Source organism: Brassica rapa, chromosome A10 (assembly GCF_000309985.2).
Source record: "Brassica rapa cultivar Chiifu-401-42 chromosome A10, CAAS_Brap_v3.01, whole genome shotgun sequence".
Classification (NCBI taxonomy): Eukaryota; Viridiplantae; Streptophyta; class Magnoliopsida; order Brassicales; family Brassicaceae; genus Brassica; species Brassica rapa.
The window spans coordinates 2,201,260-2,214,410 of NC_024804.2; the positions used below are offsets into that span (position 1 = coordinate 2,201,260).

The 13,151-nt window shown below is 33.8% G+C and overlaps 3 protein-coding genes across 4 annotated transcripts; 1 reads left to right on the plus strand and 2 right to left on the minus strand.

Moving 5' to 3' along the window:
• Window positions 1-27: 27 nt before the first annotated feature.
• Window positions 28-3,570, plus strand: LOC117128905. The gene is made up of 2 exons (XM_033281724.1): window positions 28-3,038; window positions 3,138-3,570. Exon 1 carries the CDS (start codon window positions 1,059-1,061, stop codon window positions 2,709-2,711), a length of 1,653 nt encoding a protein of 550 aa, XP_033137615.1. The 5' UTR covers window positions 28-1,058; the 3' UTR covers window positions 2,712-3,038; window positions 3,138-3,570.
• A 704-nt stretch (window positions 3,571-4,274) lies between these two features.
• LOC117129014 lies at window positions 4,275-6,347 on the minus strand. The gene is made up of 4 exons (XM_033282296.1): window positions 6,320-6,347; window positions 5,743-6,203; window positions 5,395-5,653; window positions 4,275-5,322 (listed from the first exon to the last, which is right to left on the minus strand). Exons 1-4 carry the CDS (start codon window positions 6,345-6,347, stop codon window positions 4,889-4,891), a joined length of 1,182 nt encoding a protein of 393 aa, XP_033138187.1. The 3' UTR covers window positions 4,275-4,888.
• On the minus strand, window positions 6,229-11,526 carry LOC117128906. Of its 2 annotated transcripts, XM_033281726.1 has the most exons (3): window positions 8,238-11,525; window positions 7,165-8,033; window positions 6,229-7,083 (listed from the first exon to the last, which is right to left on the minus strand). In XM_033281726.1, exons 2-3 carry the CDS (start codon window positions 8,029-8,031, stop codon window positions 6,472-6,474), a joined length of 1,479 nt encoding a protein of 492 aa, XP_033137617.1. In that variant the 5' UTR covers window positions 8,032-8,033; window positions 8,238-11,525; the 3' UTR covers window positions 6,229-6,471. The 2 variants fall into 2 exon arrangements, with proteins under 2 accessions (XP_033137617.1, XP_033137616.1); XM_033281725.1 differs by having other exon boundaries at window positions 7,165-11,526.
• Between the last annotated feature and the right edge of the window lie 1,625 nt (window positions 11,527-13,151).

The window sequence follows — 13,151 nt, forward strand, 5'->3', positions numbered from 1 at the left end:
ATTTCAAATAAAAAGATAAATATATTAAAAGATATAATAATGAACTTATGTAAAATATGATATTTTCTAGGAATGGTCCAAACTTAAAAAATCACACATGAAAAGAAGTCATGACTTCTGTTTTAATATATAAGATGAACGTGTATGCATAGTTGACAAAACCTTTTAATAGTGAGCTCTAAATTTGTGTAGATCTGGATTTCGTTAATAAACAAGTAATATATTTACTACTATTGTTTTTTGGTTTTACTTCACTCGACTGGAGATTACCTAACGAGAAAAATATTCACTTGATGATTAATTTAAGGGAAAATTGGAAAAATAGGACACTTTGAACTTTTTTTTGTCACAATAGGATTTCTCATATTTTGGACAATTCTGGACATATTTTACCCGTTTTTAATAGAAAAAATAGTAAACTGAATTTTAAAAATGTTAAAAAATATCAAAACTATTGGAAACATAAGTATGACAATATATATGTTTAAATTGTTTTTTTTTTTTTAAATGAATCATATTTTATTTCATCTTCTAGCTACAGTTACAATACTCATTCTGGTCATCTACTTAGTCTAGAATTCGGCTACTAATGTTTATACATAGATATATCTTTGGTATACAACGTAACCTATCTTTTCTTATATATTCTAACCAAAGCTAGGTTACGTTACGTTATAATCAAGAAAGATGTCTTTCTTATACCTTTAGCTTGATTACGACATGTAGCCACAATGCGTTGATATACCCTATCTATATTTGGAGCCATGATGTGGTCTGTCTTTTACCTTATGTGGCGCCTAGGGAAGAATATGTTTCACATCTACTCTACTGTGTTCTGACTTACATAGGTTATACATTTTACAGGAAATCCGAAAAATATGGAAACTTCCATAATCGGTTAAAGATGTTTCCTAAATCTAAACTAAATCTTCCCTAAATATCTCCAAGAATATTTTCTCCCACGTTTTTCTCCTTCTCCCACGATCTTTTGTCGTCGTTCTTTGTGTTTCTCTCTTCTTCATCGACATAATTATCTCTCTTTTCTCTATCAATACAACATGGTTCTAATCTATGTCAAATCGGGTGAATGGATGTGTAGTCGCGGTGATGACTGGAGTTTCGTGGTAGACAAAGAAAGGCGTGGTCGAATGGTAACATTAGCAACTACTACTACGTTGAAGCAGCTCAAGATAATGGTGTGTGAGGATTATGGGGTGGACCATAATGCCATTAATGCCGAGTTCAGTTATTCGTTGTTGAATCAAAAAGGGAATCCTCCTATTATTATCACCAATGATCGGCAAGCATCTAATTTTGTGGGCTATGCAAAGAGGGAATCGTCTACTACCTTGTGTGTGATGTTCTCTGTTTCTGGTGTAAATCAAAAGGAACGAGTCAATATCGATTTGAATAAGGAGCCTTGTGATTCAAGTAATGTTGAGGATGAAGAAGTTCCTGAGATAAATCGAGCAGAGTTTGTCAAGCCGTCAAAGGAGTCTTTTGTTAAAAGAACGAATCATGTCGCTGCAGATGGTTGCGGTCCTTTAAGGAGTGAAAACATTGAACTTTGTCAAAACAATGGAGACAGTGATAAGGATGGTCGAGCTTGGAGAGGAGACTTCGTGAAGAAGGATCAAATTTTCACAAGTAAAGGGGTTCTGAAGGCAACAATGGAAATTTTAGCGATGAAGAATAATTTCGATTACACTGTTATCAAATCCACGAGAAAATGGTGGTATATTCGATGTAAAGATGCATTGTGCAACTGGACTGTGCGTGCAGAAGGAATAGATGGGTCTACATATTTCATGATCAACCAATGTGATGGAAGACATTCATGTGCTCCTTCAAAGAAAAGGAAATTCGGAAAAACAGCATCAGCAAGAACAATTGGGACTCTGATACAACATCGATTTGATGATGCAAACGATGGCCCAAAACCGAATGACATCATTCAATTTATGAGAATGGAGCATAGTTGTGAGATTACTTATTGGCACGCTTGGGAAGCTCGTGAGTTTGCTATTGCAGCTGCTAGAGGTATACCAGATCGCAGTTACTCTAAAATACCAGCATATTTGCATATGATTAAAGAAGCAAATCCTGGTACGCATACTCACTATGAAACTAATGAGAAGGGAAGATTCATGTATCTATTTATGTCATTTGGGCAATCAGTTAGAGGATTCTACAATGCAATGCGAAGGGTGATTGTTGTTGACGGAACTTTTCTGAAAAATAAATACAAAGGGACACTTCTTGTTGCTACTGCTGTAGATGGTAACTCTAATTTGTATCCGATTGCATTTGGGGTTGTTGATTCAGAGAATGACGATTCATGGGGGTGGTTCTTCAGACAGTTGAAAGTGGTTATTGCTGATTGTCAAGACCTAGCTTTTGTCTCAGATAGAAATGCGTCTATTTCTAAAGCTATTGGGACTGTCTACCCTCGATCAGCACATGGAATTTGCATTCATCACTTATTGACCAATGTGGTCTCATTTTTCAAGACAAAAGGATTGACTGCGTTGGTAGAAAAGGCTTCACGGGCATATAGATACACTGAATTTCAAGAACGTATCACCGAAATTTTTGATATGAGTCCTGAGCTTGGAAGATATCTACGGGAGGCTGATGTGCGCAAATGGGCTCGTTCTCTCTTCCCTGCTCCAGGTATGACATTAGGACCACGAACCCTGCAGAGTCTATAAATTCAGTTCTTAGAATACCTAGAGAATATCCGGTTATTCCTTTGCTTGATAGTATAAGAGAACTGTTGACTCGATGGTTCTATGAGCGTCGCTTGTTAAGCTCAAAGCATCTAGATCCTTTAACCGCTAAGGTGGAGAGAAAGATTGATAGGAGAATTGTGAAGGCAAAAGGATTCCAGGTTTACAAGGTTGACAACTTCAGATCGGTTGTAAAAGGAGACATATATGATTGTCATGTTGATTTGGAAAGAAGAACATGCACATGTGGTAAGTATGATATAGGAAAAATTCCTTGCCGACACGCCATTCCTGCAATTTATTCACGAGGTATGGAAGTATAAACACATGAATACTTGAGAATTATTTATTTTCGGGATTTTCATCATATAGACTTCATATTGATCAAGTTTTTTTTGAGATTGACAGGTATGGAAGTGCACAGATTCACTGACGCCTTATACAGCACTGCAGCGTGGAGAACCGCCTATGCAGATTCCATTAATCCAATAGCAGTTGTAGAGTCAGAATGGAATGTCCCTGCTGAGGTTAAACTTGCAAAGGTTTTACCACCAAAGACAAGAAAGAGTGCTGGTCGACCAGTAAAGAGAAGGTATGAATCAGTAGAAGACAAGATCGCATCTTCTCAAGGATCAAAGAAGAATAAAAAGCATAAGTGTAGCCGTTGTGGAACTGAAGGACACAAGAGAGGAACATGCGATTTACCCATCTAGTTTGTTATGTGTCTGCATCTGTCTCTGTTTTTTTCTTTATTGCTTTTGAAACAATTTGATCTTCTGTTTAAGAACCTATTTGACAATTTGGTATTTGCTAAACTATAGAGACAAATCGATTTATTCTAGTAACAACCAAAGTAATTGCAAAATAATTCGTTTCAGTAGATGATGATCACCTCGAAATAACAAGAAACATGGTCTTAACTTCTTTGAAAATAAGAAACAACAAGTTGAGGAAGCACATAAAAGTAGTTGTGCGCGAAGTCGCTGCCTTTGTTGAACATCATGCATAGATATGGTACAAGAAGACCATCACCAAACAACACACAAACAAAGCTTTTATGCCCCTAAGTTCCCTAATGCATTCCGAGGTCTTCTCTTCGCAATGGCACATTGCATCTTCCATCTCTTGAATTCTACTCTCATGGCGTGTCATCATGGCCTCACCAGCTCTCACTGATTTCTGAAACTCGGAATTGTCAACGAGTAACACGTCAAACAGGTCTTGGAAGTCTTCAATCTCCTCAACAACTGACTTGTCAGTCCATTTGAACAAGTGGGTTTTGTCCTTTATCAGTAACATCCAATACACAATTAGATTGACTAATTCTACTCTCATCGGACAACAACGAGACAGTTATATGATAACATGAGTAACCTTTTGAGATCCCAAAGGACAACAATGAATAATCTTCCCGGATTTTGAATTGTTTTTGAAGTGAAACGATTCACTGCCTCACCGCAATTGCATCTTGTGGGAATTCCCCGTTGTTTCGCGAGGCGATCTCTTTTAGTGGATGAAGAATTTACTGAAGACATGAGGGAGTCGATCTCCAAATTTTCGCCGCTGCAATCTCTCTGTCGAGGAAGAATGAGGAAGAAAAGAGATTAGGTCAAAAAAATAACCAAAACTACGTCGTTTCATACTCCCAGAACGCGTATTCTAGCTAAGGCAGAGCAGAAAAAAATCATTAAATTTATCGATAACACCACAAGAACTTTGTCTTTGAACCCTCTAAATTAGTGTTTAAACATCTATCAAACATAGTGGATGGACGTACTTAGATAGTGACCAATGTACAAAAATAATCAATAAATAGGTGTGTGTTTGAGGCGTTGGATTAATTTGTATTTGGTTTTAGTTAAGGGTTTGGTTAGGGTATGATTAAGAATCATGATTGTATTATGGTTTTAGGGTTTGGTTAGGGTATGTCTATGGTTATGGTTTTAGTTAAGGGTTTGGTTAGGGTATGTCTATGGTTATGGTTTTAGTTAAGGGTTTGTTTAGGGTTTGGGTCCTCAGTTTTTATGATTTTGTTCTTTATAGGGTTGTTTCATAATTTATACAAAATCAAAGCTAGAGTTGTTTCTTAATTCAAATCAAATACCAAAGCCAAAGTTGTTTTTAATTCTAACAAACCAAACTACTAAAATCACAGTTAATCAATCATCCTCCAGGTCAAAGACCTCAGACCTCTCCCATGGTGAAGGCACATATCGTGTCATAACCTCAGCAAAGATGGGGTCGTGTGCAGCCTCCCATAAGTCCACTCCAATCTTCTGTCTACAACCCATAATGATTTCATCATCCACTAAACTGACGTCAAGACCAAGCAGCGAGCATTCCAAGTGCTTCAAAGCGTATGCACCGCAATCACAACAACTTTTATTCAATCTCAACTTCATAGGCACATCCACGATAGAATATGATGAGAGGAGTAGCTGCTTCTGTCTTTCTTGTGGTGCAACGGACTTCACAATCCTAGGAATGATAGCAGCAAACTTCTCAACGTACTGTCTGTTCTTTCCCCGACCGCAATCAAAGACTTCTACTTTTCTTTCAATGATGTTTACACAGACACCAACCCAGTGATTACCTGCGTTCGTGTCCACAAAAATTTGTAAACGAAGAAATGTATACTAGGATGTAAAAAGAACTGAATGGTTACCATTTACAAACAGAGGAAAGTAGAGTCGATCAACATCAACACCCCAAACTAGATCAGTCCGCCCATGAGATGGAAGCTCTCCTCTGCCGTACCCAAGAAGGAAATCAGGCAATTGATAGGCTTTTTTGTTTGGTAAAAACTTCTTGTATGCAGCGTCTACTTGGAGGCAAAACATAGCACTCATGAAAGCAACACGCCGAGGGGCCCAACGATTCAATGTAGTGTTCACACGCCATATAAACATAACCGCATCCATCTCCTAAAAATTTACAATGAAAGTTAAGTAATATAGCATATAAGAAGTGTTAGGAAGATAAATTCACTAAAGGTTAGTACAAGATTCATTACCTCGTTTCCAAGCCATTTTCCAGCACTTACTACTCTTGTAGCTACAGACAAATTAAAGCATGTAGGACCAATTGTTAAAGGTATAGGCTTTAATGCCCATTCCGTGAATCCTTTCCATGACTCTTCGGAGATATAATAAAGTGACGCCTGCGGAGAAGCATCTTCTGGCAATGGTGAATCGCTAAGCTGAAGTCCATGACCTTTTCTTTTGCACCATTTCTCCCACTGTGACGGCGGTGGAGCTGTATTCATCTCTGTCTTTTCTTTCTTTACTGGATTATCCACTGAACCTCGGACCGAAGTCATTGGAGTCCACCAGTCTTCTTCTTTTTTGTCCTGAGATGGATCAAAGCCTGGCACATACGACGTCTGAGAAAGCCCTTCAACCCCTTGTGTACCTATCCCGCGACCCAAATCATCTGCTTCACTATATTCACATCGAATGTAGTCTCGGAACCATCCTGTTATTTCATGACAAATAAGCAATAATTGAGATACCAAAATACATTATCATTAATAATTATTTTACATAAAAGTTCCAGACCATTACATAAGTTCAAACAAGACACTTACAAACCAAGAACACTTACACACCAAGCACACATACAAACCGAGACCTTATAAAGTACAACAAAATTCAGGCCGATAACTTAGATGCCAATAAAACAAACAGACACGCAAACCACGAACTTAAACAAGACAAAATAACATTGAAGAGGATGGTGAAGACTAGTGTTTGTTTACCCCGCGTGTGGACCTCCTCAACGGTGCCTGGCTCGTCGATGGCTTTGTCGGTGAAGGCTCTCCAAGCTCAACTTCAACGCTGGCTTCCTTACGTGATTGTTTAAGCTCTGTCCGCATCTGCTCAAATGTCTCGGCCATCTGTTTCTGTATCCTTTGTTCCATTCCAGAGAAGTTGTGCTCAAACAACTGTGTCATAAAAGCCTTCATGTCTTCATTAAAAGGAGCTTGCTTTGCGCCACTTGCGAGAACCTTATGCTTTCTCTTCTCCATACCACGATCGGGAAGCCTCTTTTTACCCCTCTTTGATCTAGAACCAACGTTTTTTGATCCTTTCGGAGTCTGAAAGTCGTCATCACTCTCGGCTGCTTCAACATTCACGCTTGCTTCATCATTCACAGCTGATTCGTCATCGAGAGATAAAGAAATCACTTCATTTTCTTCAGTTTCCCAAACATGCTCACTAAAATCATGCCCCTTCTTTATCATCTCCATCAGAACCTTGATTCTGTCATCCTCCACATCATCATCTCTGCGAAACGCCTGAGCTTTGACAACATCATAATTTCCTGTCCATGAGATGTATGGGTAGATGTCATCCTACACAAGAAAGGGAAATACAGTTAGATACTAACTACTCATTTCAAACCGGAAAGAGTCGTCATAAATAGATAAAATTACCTTGGGTGTAATAATCTCCTCCAAGCGAATGATCTCCTCATATGACACCTTCGCAGCTCCCATCCAGTTTATGCATCTAGGACCGTCCTTGAAACCCTTATCCAGCTTTTTTCCACAAAGCTTCCCGATTTTTGGCACCGCTTCCATTGCCCAAATCTGCAAGGCGTATGAGAAGCCATCCAAGACATAGCTAGTGGTCTTTTCCTTCAGTTGGGAACGATTTTTGGCTATGGATTTGCAGAGAAGGTCATAAGCAGCAACTCCCCAAGGATACCTTCGAACTCTGTCAAGATCCATGACCACCGCGATGTACTTCAGGGGGATATTAGCCTTCTCATCTCTCGCCAATACCACACAAAGAATGATCGCCAAGTAGATAAGACGTATGCGATCTGCATTCTTCCATTTCTTTACAGCTTCCTTGTCCTTAGTCCACAGGTTGAAGAGTGTAATTGTTCCATCTTTTCTCCTCAAAACCTTGCTCCAGAAACCACCATCATATTTCCACTCTTCAAACTCCTCAATCGAAATGTGAGTATCGCATTCAAACCCGGTTACGGCGTGGAACTCTTGCAATGAGAATCGAAGCGGTCTCCTCGCAAAGACAAACCATAGCTCGTGCTGTAAGAAAGTCACCAGCTCCCTACACAAGAAGCTGTGTATCACCCTCGCAGAGTATCCAAGACCATTCTCATGGAGCTTAAAAATCTGATGAAAAACCGGGTCTTTCTTCACGACATCCAACTCCTTTGGCAGCCACGCTTGGAACTTTCGGATTATGTAGTCGATCCTGCAGTTGTTGTTGATCTGAGTAACTCGGGGCTCCTCGCCCTCCTTAAAAAGCCTCTTCGGTAGCTCCTCAGACATAGCTACAAACTGTGACAAAATTATTAGTTCAACATGTAAAGGTTTCAATATCATCACACAAATAATAATGTATAAGATGTTTAACCAATCCGTGAAACAAAATTATTTTAAGAAACACGCCAAATCATTTTTAAAAAAAATCAAGCTTTAATGGAAGAACACTTCGATTTCGTTTAATATGAGAATCTATAGATGAAATCCAATACCTTCTGTGAAGAATTGTGAGATTGAGAGGCGAAATTGATGGAAGAACACTTCGAAAATCGATTTGACCCGACGAAGAGGAAGAACGATTCGCAGCCATTGTGTCTTCAGTGAGATCGAAAAGGATGGTGACGGAGACGAGAGTAGAGACCACGGGCTGATGAAACACCGACGAAGAACAGAGCTTCTCACCGTTGAACCCTAAATCGCCGTGAGAGAGCGACGAGTCTACGACGGAGAAGACAAAGAGAAAGGGGAATTAGGTTTGCGGCATCCCGCGTCTCCTTTTTTCCCATTTAGTGTTTTTTTTATTTTTTAATTTTTATGGATTTTAATTTTAACATTAAAATCTATTACGAAAATTATTATAATTTATAATTTAAATTCAACATAATTGGTAAATTAAGGGTACTTTGGTATTTTACAAGATCTAAAATCCTATTTTCCTAAAATATCTTCTACAAATCCTAATGTGACAAATCCAAGTTCAAAGTGTCCTATTTATCCAATTTTCCCTTAATTTAATGTGAACTAATACATTTAATTTTTAAAATAATAATTCTTTGAATAGTTAATACACTTGTTTCTTTATTTCTCTCGATCCAAGATTAATTAACAAAAAGAAACTCGATGATTAATCTAATGTTACTAAATAATTTTTGTGCGGAAAATTTAACTATTTGGTCAGTTAAATGTCTTGATGAATCAGACACCTGATATAGATATGTATAAAATCAAAAGTAAATCCGTCTTTAAATATTACAGTTTTCATTTCCGATCTGTATACAAAAGTACAAACAATCCATTTTGAACTACCAACTTAACCAGTATTTATTTATTCAAATATGGATTAACTATGATCTTCTTGACTAATATATCAATATCATGACGATTAATAAACACTAGGTTGATTGTATCAGCCTAACGCGAACTAAACGTTAAACAGTTTACTCATCTAGGAATGTATATACTTGTTAGAGTAAATATTTACTCTCATTTTTTTTTGCCAATCAGATGAAAAAAGTTTTCCAACAGTTTATTCTAAACATGTAACACATAACTTACATAAAGACTATGTATCTTCGAATTTACATTAATAATAAGATGGAAGTTATAAAAAAAAAGAAAACTATAATAAATTCTCCATTCATTTTAAACAAATGGAAAACTTTACTTTAATTTTTTTAAATTTATTTCCTTTATTTCATCTCATTTTCCACCATTTTTTTTTTCATTTTTCACCATTTTATTCTATTAACCATTCATACTCTACATATATATGTTATGAGTCAAATATAGCAATTTTCTATTTATAGAAATAAATATAGCAATTTTCTACTGTAGAAGAACACATTGGAACAAAAAAATTATTTCTATTTTTTTATTTTATTTTAAAGATTTCTATCGTAGAGATACGTTGGAAATTGTCCAATGAAGTCGACAAATCGATGTTTATATGCTAATTATCATAATGAAGTCCGACAAATATTCCTGATATTAGATTTTCTGAGAAGGATATTGACAATATAGTATTTACAGATAAGAAACAGTGGTGACATTATTATTACAGTAATAATTGACTTAGCGACTTTTGGAAATACTATAATGTTATATGCACTGACGCAATATGTCAACAACAACTCACGTGAGGCCCCCCAAGTCACCTCTACTTCTCCTTATTCTTGTTACACATTTCTCTCATATGTACCAAACCTCCTACAAACTCGATCTCATTTTTTTCCTTCTGTTCGTTCAAATTTTGAAATCGGGCAGTGTCAAGATACTATGATAATTTCACTGAGTTAGTGGCGTTTGATAATCATTCGATTTTTTTGTTCATCATTTCACATTTTCATATCTCTTTGATTGATCAAAACAATATAATATATGTACCTTTGTAACCTATTATTGCAGATACACAAATGAGGATACTATCCCTTCTTCCACTCCGTTCGTAAAAGGGGTCAACACAAATCCTGCACGTTTTCATCATTCAACTGAACATTTCTGCACAATTTGATTATGAAACTATATGTCGAAATTACTATGGTTATGTTTATTTGATACCAACTCTATAATTAATACTCGATGATTGTCATGCGTCATGCCCATGCACGATATATATACTAATTTTGAATATGCATGATTGTTTTTTTTTGGAATAGAATGTAAAATTAATTCAAGCCCAAAAACCGTTTTATGTACAAGCAGTAGCTTATGTTTTGGAAAAATAAACCAAACGATGAGCATTGTATTCTTGGTATTATGCATGATTTTGCTCAAGCTTAGTAATATGATTTACTTACTATATTTTGAATATATCATGACCTCTTTTGACACAAACATACCACTAATTAATAAAAAACATGAAATCTAAGAGTGCGGTCTATGACTTGGTAAAATCTGAAATAAAACATACAACAAAAACAAAGCTAATAACTTAAGAAAACAAAGACAAACGAACTTAAGGTAACCATTAGAATATAAATTTTAAATTATTACCTCATATCAAAGAGAACAATATAATGTCGAAATAAGAATTTCTGCTTAATTCATAGAAAATAAATGTGTATATATAATATATAATAAATACCAGTATTTATTTGATTTAAAGATGCAATATTATAGTTTATCCCTTATATATTAATCTTGAAGCATTACAATATGTTTTCGTAACAACATATCATCACTAGTATGATTCTTAGAATCATTAGAAAAATAAATTGGTTCATATAGATATATATATATATATATCATACTTTTTATTAAACTAACTATCAAACTGATTCGTAGTGTATGAAATAATATTCTCAATTCTTTCCTTAAATAAAAACTACAAAATCCTAATATAATTAACATATATATGATAATTAATGATTATGAAAATACATGTTTGATAATAATTTTTGTATCCTCTTTCTTTTTTGTTTAATTTTATATTATTAAAATATATTAAACAATCACATTAAGCATATAATAAAAAAATTTAGATTTTTTCTTATATGTTATATTTTGAGTTTTTATAAAGACTATAAATTACTAAAAATGGTAAAAGTCTCACATTAAAAAAATTTGTGATCAACGGTTTAACTTTCTTTTGTTCAAGCAAGATACAAATGATCATAAATAATATGAATATGAAATCTCATTAATATATTCATATTATATATTAATATAATTTAATTAAATTATATACTATATAAAATATATAAATATGTTAATTTCAAAATTTGCATTGAAAACTACTGAGATCTTAATATTTTAATTTTGAAATTTGTATTGATATATATCACATTAAAATTTTTGTGATTAACAATTTAAAATTTTGTTACAACAAATATACAAATGTTAATAAAATTATATGAGTAGAAAGTGTCACTAATAAATATTTATATTAAAATCTACTAAATATATCTATGTCAATATCACTAAAATGTAATACAAATTATACAAATGTATTTTTTTTACAAATGTATACTTTTATGTATACAAATTAATTTTTAAGTAGGTGGTTTCTAATATGTTATTTGATAATGACAATCTGAGAAATACACTTCTTCAAATCGAAGTGATTTTTTAATGTTGGAAGCAATATATATATATATATATATATATTATTTCATTCAGATTAAATATTTTAGTCTTGTTTTTTATTCTTAAAAATAGTTTAATGAAATATCATGACAAGATTCCAATCACCTCCTTTTAAGTTTGCTCGAACAATGAGAAATTTAACCATTCATCTAATATTTGTTTCTTCACAATATCTTATCTAACTATTATAATTTTAAGAATGAGAGATTTGAACGATTTATTATAAGCTTTCTGGTTTATCATCTAATAAATGAAACAGTTTCTACTTTATACATAGTTTACATATACTAGAATGTCAAAGTATTATATTTTTTTATAGGTAGACTCTTAAGTAACTAAACCTGAAAGGGTAGGTTAATAAATTAAGTTATTTATTTTATTGTTCTAGAATTAGATGTTGTTTTGATTTTTAGAATGAACTAGTGCATATATACTAGACATATATTTATATTTTGAGTTTGCACTTATATTATATAACAACTTGATATATTAGATTTGAACATTAACATGAGAATATAGTTTGCCAATTATTTTCTTCAAAAAAATTGATTCTTAGATATGTATCTCGAGTGGAACTAATTTTTACAGATGTGATTTTTTTTTTTTAAATTGACACTTATATAATTCACCGAATTCATAGAAGAAGTTAAAAATAAAAACAAAACTCATATCAATGAAACAAACACGAGAATGAAAGCACAATTTTATAGAAGCAGAAAAACCTAATCCCCTTTAGTCATTTTACCATCGATGTTGCCTATCTGATTTTTGTAATGTTTTTCACCCGCAAAACTTAAAAATAATTAAATTGAGTTGTAATACGTTAACTTTTCAACAACGATGATACATTTAAGATACCAACATTTTTATTCGTCATTTTGCTAGTGATAAAAATTGTAGAGTTGCAAAATATTAAAATCATTTAATGAACAAACATTAGTATTAAAAATCTACCCCGCACGCATGCAGAGAGTTATCATAATCCCATATATATTAATTGAGAATCATTTAAAAAATTGTAACCTTAATTTTGTAATAATTTTAAAAAGACCTTGTTTAGGTGTCACTTAATTAGAATATCAATTTAGCTTATGTGGCAGTTTAATAATCAATTGAAAAAATGTTGGTCCAAAAATCCAGTTACTGGGGAACATCACATTAACCCAAAATATAAAAAACGGCTGTTCTTTCCTTAAATAAAAGCTACGGAGTTACCTAATATGATTAAATAATAAAGATTTGATAACAATTTTTGCATATTTCCTCATTTTTGTTTAATTTTATATTATTAAAAATTAAAAAATCAAATTACCATATAATGA